A 17088-nucleotide genomic window follows, 5' to 3' on the forward strand; every position below is an offset into this window, starting at 1 on the left:
CTCCCGTTCACACAGAACGGACCAGCCAAACTCCGTTCATTTTTCTCTCGATTTAGGGACGCGATGGTTCACCTGCGGCTTCCTGTTTGACTCCTTGACTCCCCCCTCCTCCCTCCTCCGTCTCACCTGTCCTCCTCCTCCTCCTCCTCCTCTCACTTCTTTCAGACTCTGCGCGGAGCCGCACGCGCTGTCGGGAGGATTTTAATGATTCACTTTAATAGAAATTAATTAAAGTTTAATTAAAACTTAATTCAACTTCAGACTTTCTCAGTGAAACTTTCTCCTCGTACCTTCAATCTTTTGTTTTCTGTCCGAACTGAAACCGGGACCCAAGGATCCGGATCAGAACCATCCAGAGGACCAGGACCAGGACCAGGACCAGGAGCGGCAGTATGTCCCGGGCGGAGGAGCGGGACGAGGCGGACTGTGTTTGCTCCGTTGGGATGAAGCTGACCTGGGACATCAACGACCCCAAACTACCGCAGGTAACCCAGAACCCGGAACCCAGAACCGGTAACTGATCACGGATCAATCAGCGGATCGATCACTGATGAGACGGAACAGGTCCGTTTTGGATTCTGGTGTGTTTAAAGTCCGGCTTCCTGCGGTTCTTCTGGGTTCTAATGACGGAACATTTCGGGAAGGAACCGAGTTATTATTATTATTATTATTATTATTATTATTAATAATAATAATAATAATAATAATAATAATAATAATAATAATAATAATAATAATAATAATGATAATAATTATTATTATTATTATTATTATTATTATTATTATTATTATTATTATTATTAATAAACCAAACTGACAGATAAACTGACATCTTTTAGGATTTACTAATTATAATCTCCAGTGGAACTAAATCTGTCACAATTAAATCACATAAAGATAAATAAAATCATAATAAATATAAATAGAATAATAACAAAGAAAGATATAATCATAATACAAAGAAATAGAATCATAATAAATATAAATAAAACCATAATAAATATAATAGAACCCTGATAAAGACGTCTGGTCCAACGGTTCCTGGATAAAGATTCTGTTTTTCAGCAGAAGTTTACAGATAAAGAAGAAATAAATCAAAGAACATAAAAGGAATATTTAAGAACATAAAGTTCTAAAGAGCGAGAACCAGAAACTAAACCAGGAACCAGAACGATCTGAAATAAATCCTCCATGAATAAAATAGATCTGATCTGAATGAGAAGAAAAACTGATCAATAATCAATAATCTGTGTTTTCATCTAAATAAACTTTCTGTCATTTTTCTGTTTTCCTGGATCTGAACGAATTTATCTGATTTTATTGATGAATTATTAATTTTTCTACGTTTAAACCAGAAAATCACAACAATTGATTCCTTCAGAGGAGCTTTAGTTTAAAGTTTGGACAATAAATCACATTAATAAATATAAATTATATCAATAAATAATAAATATAAATAATATCAGTAAATATTACATATGAAACCGAGCTGCTTTTTTAGTCTTTAAATAAAATAATTAACATAAATTCATTCAGTTTGTGCAAAACGAGAATCAAAGAAATGCTTCAGCTGATTATTATTATTATTATTATTATTATTATTATTATTATTATTATTGAGTGTTATCAAATCACATCATTCATAAATGACATCATTACAGATTTATGTTAATAAATGATATTGTCACTTAGTGTTTTTAAATTCTAATTTAAATGATTTTACAGTAAAATAATATTTATAACTCCTGTTATTAATCACCTGCATGACTCTAAAGTTCAGTTCTGATATTAAATAATAACAAATAATATTAAATGTGAATATGTTTTATTAAATCTCATCATCAGACAGTGTCATTAATTAAACTAATTATTAGAGATGCAGGAGAAATGTTCTAATGAGAGAATACAGCAGTTTCCAGCGCTTGTCCTGAAGGTTCTCTGAAGGTTGTCTCTGTTTCGTGGAACTTGCTGACTCGACTCTTCGTTCTGTTGTTGCTCAAACAGAAAAAACTGGTTTTTAGATTTCTGTTTCCACTGAAAACATTTTTTAGATCTGATCTGGGATCAGCTGTCTCAGCGATCGATAACCCCCCCAATAGCCCCCCCACAGTGATCAATAACCCCCCAATAACCCCCAGAGTGATCAATAACCCCCACAGTGATCAATAACCCCCCAAAACTCCCCACAGTGATCAATAACCCCCCAAACCCCCCCCCACAGGATCAATAACCCCCAGAGTGATCAATAACCCCCACAGTGATCAATAACCCCCCAAAACTCCCCACAGTGATCAATAACCCCCCAAAACTCCCCACAGTGATCAATAACCCCCACAGTGATCAATAACTTGATTGATCAGTGTTATAAATAATCTCTAATCCTCCATTTTGTTTTTATTGTTTTTCATCTAAGTCGTTCTTTAAAGTTCCATCAACAGTTTCTATTTTTTTCTGCTTTAATTACATTTAATTAAATAAATTTAGCAGAAAAAAATGAATTTAATGAAGTTGGTTTAAATTAGGGCTGCACAGTGGTGTAGTGGTTAGCACTTTCACCTTGCAGCTAGAAGATCCCTGGTTCACGTCCCGGCTTTCCCGGGATCTTTCTGCATGGAGTTTGCATGTTCTCCCTGTGCATGCGTGGGTTTTCTCCGGGTACTCCGGCTTCCTCCCACAGTCCAAAAATATGCTGAGGTTAATTGATCATTCTAAATTGCCCGTAGGTGTGAATGTGAGAGTGATTGTTTGTCTCTGTATGTAGCCCTGTGACAGACTGGTGACCTGTCCAGGGTGTCCCCTGCCTTCACCTGAGTCAGCTGGGATAGACTCCAGCCCCCCCATGACCCTAGTGAGGATTAAGTGGTGTATAGATAATGGATGGATGGATGGTTTAAATTACAGGAACTTCAATAATTACATTTATTACAGAACACCACCTGCCAAAAGTATGTGGACAGCTGAACGCTGTTGGCCATTCAAATAAACATAGAGCTGCTCCCAGAGTGTCCACATACTTCTGGATGGCTGAACGCTGCAGTGCATGTGAACAATACGGTGTCAGCACTGAATAATTAAACTGATTTAATTGTTCATTTTAATCAGCTTTCAGCTTTTAAACTTATTGTAATTTTTAAAATGTAGATCAAATGAATTTCAGATGTATTTTTTTAAATGTCTGGTGTTCCGTTTGGTGTCACAGAGGAGGAAAGAACCAGAAGATCGGACCCATATATGTGTATGTATATATATATATATATATATATATATATATATATATATATATATATATATATATATATATATATATATATGTATCTAGGAGCTCCTCTGGTTTTAAGGAGCTCTGATTGATGAGAAATATTCAGAGTTTCCAGAGAAACTGTGGTTTTATACCCTTTGTTAGAACATTTAGAGGAGAACCTGAAGGTTTCATCATCTCTGCACCAGAATCAGACTTTATTTAAGCTAATTCATTTACCTGTAAGGTGTTTCTGAGGACCCATTATTATTATTATTATTATTATTATTATTATTATTATTATTATTATTATTAGTAGTAGTAGTAGTAGTAGTAGTAGTAGTAGTAGTAGTAGTATCACTAAGGGTGTCCATGTGTTAGGGAAATGTTCTTTTCTTTGATTCTATGTGTTCCTGTACCTGTCCAGGTGTGTTCAGCAGAAACATGAAGTTAGTTTAGTTTGAATTCGTTTAGATTCTGAAGTGTTTTTTAAATGTTCTAAGGAGGTTCAACTAATTAAAAAGAATTCATCCAGAGAAGACATTAACTGCAGATTGTAAATTAGTAAAACTATAAATTTAAAATCATTTCTAGACCATGACAAGTTGTTTAGATCAGAAAGTAAAATACTAGGTTGTTCATTGTTCTTTTGTTGTTTTGTGTCTCGTTTTTGTCATGTTTTGTCTGTTTTATTGTGTTTTTTTGTCTCAATGTGTTGTTTGTCTCATTTTTGTCTTTTTGTTTCTCGCTTTTGTAATTTTTTGTCTCATTTGTCCATTTTTTGTCGCTTTATAACTTTTTTGTTTTGTTTCATGCTGTCTCATTTTTTCTAATTTTGTGTCTTGCTTTTACAATATTTTGTTTTGTTTTTGTTGCTTTTTTCTTTTTTTGTTGTTTTTTGTCTTTTTTGTCTGACTTTTGTCGTTTTGTTTCTCATATTTGTCGTTTTTTGTTTCCTCTTTGTGTCACTCGTGTTTTTGTCATTTTTTTTTGTCGTTTTGTAACTTTTTTGCGGTTTTGATCATCCAGAAAATCCTCTATGGTTCAGTTCCAGATGACTAAATGTTGTGTTTCTTTGTCGACATTCTGTGATCTGGAAGTTGTAATGTGGAAGTGATAAACTGAGGCTGAATGTTGATGAAACTGAATTTATTTTTCTTCATAAACTTCAGGTTGTTCATGATGTTTAGTAAAAGGATAATTCCTTAAATGTGAACATATTAGCACTAAAACAAAGAAACCATTAGGAGTTGTGGTTATTTACAGGTTATTATGCTGTGGTTTTACTGGTTTTACTAGTTTCCATGGAGATCAGACTGGACTGGATGTGGAACCTGGACTAAGATGAGTTGGACTCTCCTGCTGTGGGCAGATAGAAAATACAGAAAGTTGAAGAAATTATCTGAAATGGTGTCAAAACTAAAGATCTCCTTAAAGTGTCTGGAACAGGGCTGTCAGAACCTCTAAAGAACCACAACTCCTCCTGGTTCTAATGTTCTCATTTAAGGAATTATCTTTTTACTAAACATCATGAACAACATGAAATTTATCAAGAAAAATAAATTCAGTTTCATCAACATTCAGCCTCAAGACAACTAAAAGACAAAAAAACAACAAAAACAAGAAAAAATATTAAAAAACAAGACACAAAATGTGAAAAACGACACACAAACCAACGAATAAAGCAAAACACAAGATGACAAAAATAAGATAAAAACACAAGCCAGACAAAAAGGAAACATAAAACGACAAAAAGCAGAAACGAAACGACAAAAATCAGACAAAATATTAGAAAAATGAGACACAAAATGAGCAAAAAATCAAACAACACAAAACCAAACCAAAAAAAGAGACAAAAAGTTAAACAAAAAAGCTACAAAGAGACAAAAATGGAGAAAAACAAGGCAAAAAATGACAAAAGTGAAAAACAAAACAAAAATAAGACAAAAAGCACAAGTGAGACAAAAAGGAAACACAAAATGACAAATATGAAAAACAAAAGGACTAAAATATGAGACAAATGACAAAAGCCAGAAAAAGACAAAAAAAACCCAACAAAAACAAGAAAAAATATTAGAAAAGTGAGACACAAAATGACAAGAAACAAAAACAAGACAAAAAATTACAGAAACGACACAAATGAGACAAAAAATGACAAAAAAGAAACAAAACGACCAAAAATAAGACAAAAAATACAAGCGAGACCAAAAAAACCCACCAAATGACAAAAATGAGAAACAAAACGGCAAGTCAGACAAAAAAGGAAACAAAAATGAAACAAAAGCTTTAATAAAAAGTTACAAAGCGACAAAAATTAGATAAAAAATGATTAAAAAAAGAAACCAAAACCAAAAACCAAAAAATAGACAAAGAACACAAGTGAAACAAAAAAATCCACAAAATGACAAACAAAACAATGAATAAAGCAAAATGCAAAACGACAAAAGTAGGAGAAAAAGGAAACACAAAACGACAGAAACATGAGACAAATGACGAAAGTCAGACAAAAAAAAGACAAACAAAAACGAGACAAAACATTACAAAAATGAGACACAAAAAGACAAAAGAACAATGAACAATCTAGTATTTTACTTTCTGATCTAAACCACTTGTCATGGTCTAGAAATGATTTTAAATTCATAATTTTACTGATTTACAATCTGCAGTTAATGTCTTCATTTTGAGGACTGGACTGGACCCTCTGGAGGGCCGCTTTTGGCCCGCGGGCCTCATGTTGGACACCCCTGCTGTAGAACTTCCAGAGTTCGGTTGGAGGTTCGAGAAGCTTGAGAATGGATCCTGACAAATGAAACCAAGAACAGCAGCTGAAGAGACCAGAACCATATCTATCTAGAACCTCCAGCAGAAATAAATGATGTTCAGAAAAGGAAGCTGATTGGACGATGGCCTCAGGTGCACCTGGTGGAACCCAACCTGGACAGGAGAACCACACAACAGCAGGGTCAGGGTTCCGTTAGAACTCCATCCATCATCTAAAGGTTGATTTAAACCAGGAAGTCAGGTTCTAACCATCAGAACCGAAGAGTCCAAGAACCACATCTAACAAACAATCAGCTTCTCTCGGTTCTACTCTGGAGAACGTATCAGTCTGAGGTTCTCTGGGGTCCAGAAAGAGAAAATAAAGAGCTGAGAACACTTCCATGAAGACATTTCTAATCTTACACGGAACAAAACCTCTTAGTTCTACTGACATTCTGCTGTTTGTTTCGACGTTCCTGTTGGAGACAAAGAAGGAACGGTTCTCAGACAAGAGACGTTCTAATATTTCTGAGGTGGTGATAACAGAACCTCAGCAGTCACGAGGACCTTCTGAACTGACCCAACAGACCAGCACAACCACCAGAAGGTCTTCTAGAACCTTTGTAGTGACCACCCAACCCTCTGGAACCTCTAGAACTCAGAGTTAGTATGAGGTTCTAGAGGTTCTTTGGAGGGATGGGTGGTCATGCTAGTTTTATTCTAACAGCGTCACATTAGAACATCCAGAACATGGAACCAGAAGGGATCCACTTCAGAAAACAGCTGGAAATAAAGGTTCTGCAGGTCGGACATGAGAACTGGAAAAGAGAAACTATTTAAAAGTTCTTCAGAGGAAATCACAGAACGGAGAACAAACAAGAACGATTTAGTTTCTGTTTGACAAAATTAAGAATCTGAAGATATCTACTGTAACCTGAGAACCAACTGACTAACCTGTCTGTCTGTCTGCAGGACATGAAGCAGTCCGACCCATTCCAGGAGTGGACAGACGGTTATGTTCGCTACATCTACAGCGGTGAGAAACGTTTCAGCTCACAGATTAAATTTTAGATTTTTATTCACACGTATTTTTAATCTCTAAAATATAAGACATTGATTTATATGTGGAACTGATTGAACTGGTTTTAAAATAAATCCTGGATATGTTGAACTGGTTTTAGAATTCATCCTGGATATGTTGAACTGGTTTTAGAATTCATCCTGGATTTGTTGAACTGGTTTTATAATTCATCCTTGATATGTTGAACTGGTTTTAGATTTCATCCTGGATATGTTGAACTTGTTTTAGATATCATCCTGGATATGTTGAACTGGTTTTAAAATAAATCCTGGATTTGTTGAACTGGTTTTAGAATTCATCCTGGATATGTTGAACTGGATTTAGATTTCATACTGGATATGTTGAACTGGTTTTAAAATAAATCCTGGATTTGTTGAACTGGTTTTAGAATTCATCCTGGATTTGTTGAACTGGTTTTAGAATTCATCCTGGATATGTTGAACTGGTTTTAAAATTAATCATTGATTTGTTGAACTGGTTTTAAAATTAATCCTGGATTTGTTGAACTGGTTTTAGATTTCATCCTGGATATGTTGAACTGGTTTTAGATTTCATCCTGGATATGTTGAACTGATTTTAAAATAAACCCTGGATATGTTTAACTGGTTTTAGAATTCATCCTGGATATGTTGAACTGGTTTTAGAATTCATCCTGGATATGTTGAACAGGTTTTAAAATAAGTCCTGGATATGTTGAACAGGTTTTAAAATAAGTCCTGGATTTGTTGAACTGGTTTTAAAATTAATCCTGGATATCTTTTCATGATCTGGCTTCACTAAACCCAACAACCAGAATCAGGTTAAAGTTCACATAATGTTTTCTTTTTTTCATATTTTACATCTCAGAGCTTAGAACTCATGTAGATGCATCTTGAAGCCTTAAGGTTCAGCTAACTAGCTGGGTTTAGCTAGCTGGTTTGGTTAGCAGCTAGGGTTAGGGTGGAGATAATAACTAGCTGGTTTTAGCTAGCTGGTTTGGTTAGCGGCTAGGGTTAGGGTGGAGATAATAACTAGCTGGCTTTAGCTAACTGGTGTGTTTAGTGGCTATGGCTAGGGGTAGGGTGGAGATAATAACTAGATGGTTTGGTTAGTGGCTAGGGCTAGGGTGGAGATAATAACTAGCTGGCTTTAGCTAACTGGTTTGTTTAGCGGCTAGGGTTAGGTTGGCGTTAATAACTAGCTGGGTTTAGCTAGCTGGTTTGGTTAACGGCTAGGGTTAGGGTTAGGGTGGAGATAATAACTAGCTGGCTTTAGCTAGCTGGTTTGGTTAGTGGCTAGGGCTAGGGTGGAGATAATAACTAGCTGGTTTGGTTAGCGGCTAGGGCTAAGGTGGAGATAATAACTAACTGGCTTTAGCTAACTGGTTTGGTTAGCGGCTAGGGTTAGGGTGGAGATAATAACTAGCTGGCTTTAGCTAGCTGGTTTGGTTAGTGGCTAGGGCTAGGGTGGAGATAGACAAGTGTTTGACCTGAAGGTGTTTCTGTGCTGCAGCTGAAGATAAGAACGCTCAGAGACACCTGTCCGGCTGGGCCATGAGGAACACCAACAACCACAACTGTCAGATCCTGAAGAAGTCGTGTTTGGGCGTCGTGGTCTGTTCTCGAGGCTGCACCCTGCCGGACGGGTCTAGACTGCAGCTACGTCCCGCCATCTGCGACAAGGCCCGGCAGAAACAGCAGAGTAAGAAAGACCTGGACCTGGTTCTCATGGACCTGACCTAACCCCAACCCTAACCCTAAAGACCTGGACCTGGTCAGGTGTGACTCCTGAGTCCTGGTGGACCTGACCTAACCCTACTTTGTGTGTTTCAGAGAAATTGTGTCCAAGCTGCAACGCCGCTCTGGAGCTGCTGCCCTGCCGCGGCCACAGCGGTTACCCCGTCACCAACTTCTGGAGGGTCGATGGGAAGGCCATCTTCTTCCAGGTCCACAGCTCCACCCTACATCTAACACCGCTACATCTAGCACTGCTACATCCAGCATCGCTACATCCAGCACCGCTACATCCAGCACTGCTACATCCGACACCGCTACATCTGCTAGGCTGCTAACACTCAGGCTAACATGCTAAACTCAATAACTGGTTTTATACAATGGACTTAAAGCGATCTGAAGATGCTGAAACCAGATCAGCGACAGGCTGGAACCACATCCTGACAGTTTGGATCAGCTCAGATCAGTTCCCTGCAGTGTAAACTAGTCTAAACTAGTTACTGACACCATAGTAAACATGTTGAACCAGATCAGGGACAGGTTTAAGTCAGGATCTCAGTCTAAAAACAGGTCTAAAGTGGATCAGGGACAGGTTGGAACCTCATTCCAACAATCAAAATGAGAACTGTTCTGACCTAGATTCAGGACTTCAGACCTGTTGTTGTTTCCTCAGTTGTTGCTCTTTTTTGTGCTGTTATTGTTTATTGTTGTTGTTGTTGTGTTTATTGTTGTTTTTACTGTTGTTGTTGTCCTCCAGGCTAAAGGGGTCCATGACCATCCCAGACCAGAATCCAAATCAGAGACTGAAGCCAGAAGAAGTTCAGTGAAGAGACGAGTCAGCTCACCTCCGTTTACACCTAAGAGACGACTCCTGGAACCGCAGGTCCACACCAACAAACAACAACAAGTGTGTTACCATTGGGGCAGTTTGTTTACTGTTTGTTTGTTGTTTACTGCTCAGACTCTTGGTCCCGCCCTCCTCTCCTGTGTCGAACCAGCAGACAGAATCTCCTTCATGGAGCCGAACTTCCCACAGCATTACCCAGCATTCCAGAGCCCGGAAGCCTACTACAACCCCCACAATGCACTGGGAGAGGCCCCGCCCACACTGCAGAAACCAGCCAATCCCAGGCTGTACATGAGCCGACCCAGCTATGAGTTCCAAGGATACCTGACCTCATCTTCATACCCTGTGACCTCCGACCTATGCGACCCCAGGTCAGCTTCATATCCTCTAGACCAGATCCTGGAGGTGTAGATCAGGAACCAGGTCAGAAACAGGTCTAAACCAGATTCTCAGCCTAAACCAGATCCTGAATCAGATCAGGAACAGATCTAAACCAGATTCTCAGTCTAAAAACAACTGCTAACCACATCCTGTTGGTGTAAACCAGATCCTGAACCCGATCAGGAACAGGTCTAAACCAGATTCAGTTTAAACCAGTTACTGACAGTGTAAATGGACCTAACCCAGATCCTGGTCTATGTCTGCAGGGTGGCTCCGGTCCTCGGCTCCTCCTCCTCCTCGTCTTCATCGGCAGCTCCTCTGTCCTCCTCCTCCTCCTTCGACCCGCAGACGAAGCCGCCGGCTGGTTGGAAGGAACTGCTGAAGAGCTCCACCCCCTACAGCGACAATCACCACTACTACAGCGCCGAGTACCCCTGCCGTTACCCCAGCAACCCCCCGGGGTCCCCGGCCGCACTGCAGACCATCATCACCACGACAACCAAGGTGAGACAGGATGTCAGAGTTGTTACATCTATTAGGGTCCCCAGGAGACAGAGGTGTCACATCTTTTAGGGTCCCCAGAGAGATCAGGTGTGTTACGTCTATTAGGGTTCCCAGGAGTCAGGTGTGTTACACCTTTTATGGTCCCCAGGAGTCAGGTGTGTCCCATCTTTTAGGGTCCCCAGGAGTCAGGTGTGTTACGCCTTTTATGGTCCCCAGGAGTAAGGTGTGTTACGCCTTTTATGTTCCCAGGAGTCAGGTGTGTCATGTCTTTTAGGGGGGTCCCCAGGAGTCAGGTGTATCACGTCTATTATGGTCCCCAGGAGTCAGAGATGTCACGTCTATTAGGGTCCCCAGGAGTCAGGTGTGTTACGTCTATTATGGTCCCCAGGAGTCAGAGATGTCACGTCTATTAGGGTCCCCAGGAGTCAGGTGTGTTACGTCTTTTAGGGTCCCCAGGGGACAGAGGTGTCACATCTTTCAAAGTTTCAGAGAGATCAGATGTGTTACGTCTATTAGGGTCCCCAGGAGTCAGGTGTGTTACATCTATTAGGGTCCCCAGGTGTGGCTGAAGCAGTGATTGGACCTCAGTAAATGTCTGATTAAACCTTGTCCTCAGGTGTCCTACCAGCCCTGCCCGAAGCCTCCTGCAGCTCTGCCTTCCTATCAGTCGTGTCCCAAACCTCCGAGTGGCCTCCCGTCCTACCAGCCCTGTGCTCCCCCCAAACAGTCAGGCCTCCCCGGCTGCTCCTCCCTGCTGGAAGATGCCTCCCCATCCTCATACTCCACCGAGGTGAAGGTGACGGACGAGTCGGGCGGAGTCATCAAGTCCTTGTCATTTCAGCCTGAACCTCTGCAGACCAAAACAGAGCGAGCTGACGGCTACGACTACCGCTACGCTTACCCCAACACCTATCGCTATGACGACTACTGACAGAGCACCGCCGTTACCATGACTACTGACACTGTAACCACACTGACTGTTCTGTATCTGGCACACCTGCGACCTTTAAGACCAAATTATAAAAATTTTCTGGAGAAAACCAGCTTTCATCAATTATTCAGCCTTCTTCAGTTAAGGATGTCTGAAACCAAAGCAGCTCCTCTTTCAGTGTCTCCTGAGCTTTCAGCCACACCTCATGGCCTTCCTCAGAGTTCATCTGAAGTCTGCAGCATTTCTCTCTTGAATGATTCATTTTTTGTTACCTTTCTGATATTTATAGCTGGTAAATTTCAATGTTTTCTGAAGTCAGTCAAAGGACTTCATGCAAGAGGTTTGAGAGAAATGCTGATTCTGAAGTGCTTCTGTTAGCGTAGCATCACATCACCTAGCATTATGTTAGCCTCAGATTAGCATCATGTTAGCATCATATTAGCATACTGTTAGAACACATTGCAAACATGTTAGCATCATGTTAGCATCACATTTGCATCATGTTAGATCATGCTAGCATAGGGTTAGCATCACATTAGCATCATGTTAGCCTCATATTAACATGTTAGTGTCATGTTAGCATAATGCTAGCAACATGCTAGCTTCATGTTAGTATCACAATGGCAACATGTTAGCATCATGCTAGCATCAAATTAGCATGATGTTAGCATAATGTTAGCAACATGTTACCATTATTATTATTATTATTATTATTATTATTATTATTATTATTATTAGTTTATTTAAAAGGGGACCATATACAGTATTAAACATAAACGTTTCCATTTGATGTATTGCACCAGAGTTAGCTTTAAGCTCATTTCCATCTGCAGTCCCTTGGCAGGTCACAATAAAAACATCACAACATTAAAATGTTACAAAAAAGTACATGACACAGTGAAGCAAAACATTATACAGACACACACTCTTTAAAGCACACGCGTACACACACTCACACAAATACCAATTAAAAAGACATTAGTGGTTGCTGTTGCATGTTAAGAACATGCTAGCTTCATGGTAGCATCACATTTGCATCATGTTAGCCTCATATTAACATCATGTTAGTGTCATGTTAGCATTGTATTAGCATAATGTAAGAACAAGTTACAAACATGTTAGCTTCATGTTAGCATCACATTTGCATCATGTTAGCATATGGTTAGCATCACATTAGCTTCATGCTAGCATCATATTAGCATCATGTTAGGGTCATGTTAGCATGACGTTAGCTTCACATCACCATGATGTTACCATGATGTCATTATCACATTAGCATCATATTAGCATGATGTTAGCATTGGTGTCCTGTGGTGTCTACCTGTCTGCAGGCAGTAAACTGTGGAGGCTGTGAGGCGTTGCTGAAAGGAAGTTGTATTCTGTGTTGAGAACTTTTTCTAAATCCGTCGTATGAAGCTTCAGAATGTGTCCAGAGTTTTATTTGTTGGCGAGAAGCCTGATGAAGATATTTAATTCTGGAGCTTCTCCAAAGATCACGTCTGGATTATTTATTGGATCAGAACCAGAAGAAGTCATTAAAGCAGCAGATTCCTGTTTCCTGTTTCTGTCTAAACTGAATAAACATCTTTTTCCTTCCAGTGCTGATGATCAACTTTATTTCTCCACAAACTAATCAATAATCAATAAAAACTACAAGAGAAGCAGAATGAACACATCAACAGGTAGAGGTGAAACTTTCAGTAAAGTCGGGAGTTTCTTGTTAGATAGCATTAGCAGTTAGCAGTTAGCAACTGGTACTTGCATCTTAGATGAGGTCTGCAGCTAGCGTTAGCTTTTAGAGGGGTTTGGAGAGTTTATAAGTAGAGTTTCTTTGTCACTTTTAGCAGTCAGCGCTAGGAATCACTGCTCTCTTATAGCAATGGGTCAAGGGTCCTAGGGCCTTCAGCCTTCTAAATGAACATGTTCCAAATGTTATGTTAAACCAAGTCCCCTCCTGGGTCCACAGCCTCAGGTTGAGAACCCAGCAGAGGATCAAAGGCTTCAGTCTGTCCCAGTAATAAATGTTGTTTTGACAATAACTCGTCGGGACAAGAACCGCGGTTCTGTCCTCAGCCTGAACCTGCTCCTGCCCCCCTGTTAGCGTCAGTCAGCAGGACCAGGACCAGAACCGGGACCAAGACCAAGACCAGGACCAGGACCAGGACCAGGACCAGGACCAGGGCTAAGGCCAGGACCGGGACCGGGACCGGGACTGGGACTGGGACTGGGACCAGGACCGGGACCGGGACCAGGACCAGGACCAGGACCAGGACCAGAACCAGAACCAGGACCAGGACCAGGACCAACTGCACCAGAAAGAACCACTGAAATAACAGCTTTATTGGTCCTCAACTGAAGTCATTGATCAGTCATTGATCAGTCATTGATCAGTTATTGATCAGTCATTGATCATGTTGACAGCTAAAATAAAGAATGTGAATCCTAAAAGATCTTCCAGAAACACAGCAGAGTGAGACCTCCTCATCCTGAATACCCGTCTTTGGTTCCAACAACACCATCAGTACTACCAATACTACAATACATCAGTTCTATCAGTTGTCTCAGGATCAATACCCTGCCTGCTCCCTGCTGCTCTCTGATTGGCTCCTGCAGGATGTTTTGAGGCAGCAGCTGGTGGTGCGACGCCTCACCTGCAGCTCACCTGCAGCAGGTAATCCTCAGTAACTCTATCCTCCTCCTCTTATCTGCTGCTGCTGCTCATCGTCTCATCGTCTGCTGGAATTAATCATCCTGACACTCAGCCGTTCCCAAACATGAACCTCTAATGGATGTTTTCACTTCATGCTGTGACTCACAACAGAGCAAAGAATTCACACACACACACACACACACACACACACACACACACACACACACACACACACACACACACACACACACACACACACACACACACACACACAGTACAACAACATTCACAACTAAATCACACACTTCAGATCATTATTCTAAGAAAGGAAACACAAAGAAAAAAAATGATCACAGAGACAAAAAGAGTCATGAATGGATGGATGATGGATGGATGGAGGATGATGGATGGATGGATGATGGATAGATGGATGATGGATAGATGGATGGATGATGGATGGATGGAGGATGATGGATGATGGATGGATGATGGATAGATGGATGGATGATGGATGGATGGATGGATAGATGGATGATGGATGGATGGATGATGGATGGATGATGGATGGATGGATGATGATAGATGGATGATGGATGGATGGATGGATGATGGATAGATGGATGATGGATGGATGGATGGATGGATGGATGGATGATGGATGGATGATGGATAGATGATGGATGGATGATGGATGGATGATGGATGATGGATGATGGATGGATGATGGATGGATGATGAATGGATGATGAATGGATGATGGATGGATGGATGGATGATGGCTGGATGGCTGGATGGATGGATGGATGGATGGAGGATGGATGGATGATGGAAGGACAAGGTCCCCTATAAACAGCAGTGGTTCAAAGCTTCAGTGTTTAGGAACAGAGATGGAGATAAAGTGAAGCACAGTTCAGAGCTCCTGGAGTTGGTGTGTCCTCTGCTGTGTTGTGTGGTTGTGTGTCTGTGTGGTTGTGTGTCTGTGTGGTTGTGTGTCTGTGTGTTGTGTGTGGTTGTGTTGTGTATTGTGTGTCTGTGTGGTTGTGTGTCTGTGTGTGGTTGTGTTGCTGCGTGACTAGTCTTATCTCCTCTTGGACTGTCGTGGTAAAGAGGCGTGTCAGAGCCGGGCTGATCTCATCTCCAGCTCTGATTCCATCTCAGGATGTTTGAGGCTCAAGCTGAGCTGCTGCTCCTCAATCAGGATATTTTGGTGAGTCAGAGACGATAAGATGCAGAGGAACGTCTTCAAAGTCCACCAGTAGAACCACACATCCACAGACTCTGCTCTGTTCTAAACCCAACAGGAGACATCCAGAGGAGCACCAGAGAGCCACTCATCCTGGGTTCTTATCAGCGACGTTCTGCTGCCGGAACCCTGTTTACTTGAAGGTTCCACAGTAAAACCCAACCCCCACTTCTGTTGGTTCTCGTCCACATCTCTGACCTTCAGAGGGTTCTTCTTTAGTTTCTGACTCTGTTCTGAACGTTCTGACGCCTTCAGGAGTAAATCTGACATTCTGTGGGTTCATGTTCCGCTGCTTCAGGACTTTGTGGACCAAACCCCACTGAGATGAAGGAACCAGAGAGAACATGTGGAGAATTTTACATCATTAGAGATGACAGAACACATGTTGTCCTCTGAGCGGAACCAATCAGCATTGAGCCACTCAGAGGAAGCGTCTCATAGAGGTTCTACAGGGTCAGTTCTGACAGCCGGGATGAATTTAAAACCCTCAAACAACCTGTAGGTTCTTAGAGTAGAAATCAGCCTGTTCATAACTGTAAGGTGTTCTGCAATTACTTTAGCAGGTTCTGGAGGTCCTTTAGCAGGTTGTAGTGGTACTTTTGCAAGTTCTGATGGTTCTTCAGAAGGTTCTGGGAGTCGTTTAGCAGGTTCTGGACGTCCTTTAGCAGATTCTGGAGGTCCTTCAGAAGGTTCTGGACATCCTTTAGCAGATTCTGGAGGTCCTTCAGGAGGTTCTGGACGTCCTTTAGCAGATTCTGGAGGTCCTTCAGAAGGCTCTGGAGGTCCTTTAGCAGATTCTGGAGGTCCTTCAGAAGGTTCTGGACGTCCTTCAGCAGATTCTGGAGGTCCTTCAGAAGGCTCTGGAGGTCCTTTAGGAGATTATGGAGGTCCTTCATCACGTTTTGGAGGTTCTTTAGCAGGTTCTGTAGGTCCTTCAGGAGGTTCTGGAGGTCCTTTAGCAGGTTCTGGAGGTCCTTCGGAGGGTTTTGGAGGCCATTTCTAGGCCTGTTGCTGTAGAGTGTCTCGTATCAGATTTTAGAGGTTATCAACGTTCTAGTCGTCCCTTAGAATGTAGTAGAACCCTTTACTTTCTTGTTGCAATAAAAGTGCTCATAAATGTTCTTGAGAAGAACATTGTGGTCTTGCAAGAGGTTCTGGAGGTCATTTAAGGGGCTTTAATTGTGGAGCATCCTGTTGGAAACTTTACTGGTTGTTGGAGAAGTGTTACCCATTCCTTAGAAGGTTGTAGTGGTTCTAGAGGTGATTTTAGAGGTCTTTCAGGATGTTGTGGTTGTAGAAGAGGTAGTTCTAAATGTCCTTTAGAAGGTCATAGTGGTCTTTCTGGAGGTCCTGGAGGTATTTTCAGGGAGATTGTGGTGCTTCTTGTAGAATTCGGCAGATGTTCCTGTGGTCCATCAGGTGGTCTCCTCATCCTTTAGGGGGTTTGGTGGTTGTCTGGGGGTTCTCAAGGTCTAAATGACGACCAGAACCACAAACTGACCAAACTTTTTGATTTCGCTTCTCGTTGTTATGGTGTTTTTGTAAATCTCTTTCCATTGTTCTTCCACGAACCATAAAATACGTCGACAGCCAGAAGAATAAATCAGAATTTTTTTCCTGCTTTGAGGACTTTAATGCAAATGAGGCTGTGAATGAAACGAACAAATAAAACTGAAGTTAGAGACAGAAGACGTCCAGAAACATGAAGAAAACTGAAGCTAGAGACAGAAGACGTCCAGAA

The 17088-nt window shown here is 41.0% G+C and overlaps 1 protein-coding gene across 1 annotated transcript; it reads left to right on the plus strand.

Annotated features, from left to right (window-relative positions):
- Positions 1-144: 144 nt before the first annotated feature.
- gcm2 (glial cells missing transcription factor 2) lies at positions 145-13052 on the plus strand. The gene is made up of 8 exons (XM_023267835.3): positions 145-485; positions 6971-7034; positions 8571-8759; positions 8891-9003; positions 9549-9674; positions 9753-10009; positions 10286-10523; positions 11140-13052. The coding sequence occupies exons 1-8, from the start codon at positions 393-395 to the stop codon at positions 11452-11454; spliced, it is 1395 nt and encodes a 464-aa protein (XP_023123603.1). The 5' UTR covers positions 145-392; the 3' UTR covers positions 11455-13052.
- Positions 13053-17088: the final 4036 nt, after the last annotated feature.

Source organism: Amphiprion ocellaris, chromosome 22 (genome assembly GCF_022539595.1).
Source record: "Amphiprion ocellaris isolate individual 3 ecotype Okinawa chromosome 22, ASM2253959v1, whole genome shotgun sequence".
Lineage (NCBI taxonomy): Eukaryota > Metazoa > Chordata > Actinopteri > Pomacentridae > Amphiprion > Amphiprion ocellaris.

Coding starts and splice junctions, on each gene's coding strand:
- gcm2 (XM_023267835.3), top strand. CDS start 393: ATGTCCCGGGCGGAGGAGCGGGACGAGGCGGACTGTGTTTGCTCCGTT. Junction 9,004..9,548: donor GGAAGGCCATCTTCTTCCAG/GTCCACAGCTCC, acceptor GTTGTCCTCCAG/GCTAAAGGGGTCCATGACCA. Junction 10,524..11,139: donor TCATCACCACGACAACCAAG/GTGAGACAGGAT, acceptor CCTTGTCCTCAG/GTGTCCTACCAGCCCTGCCC.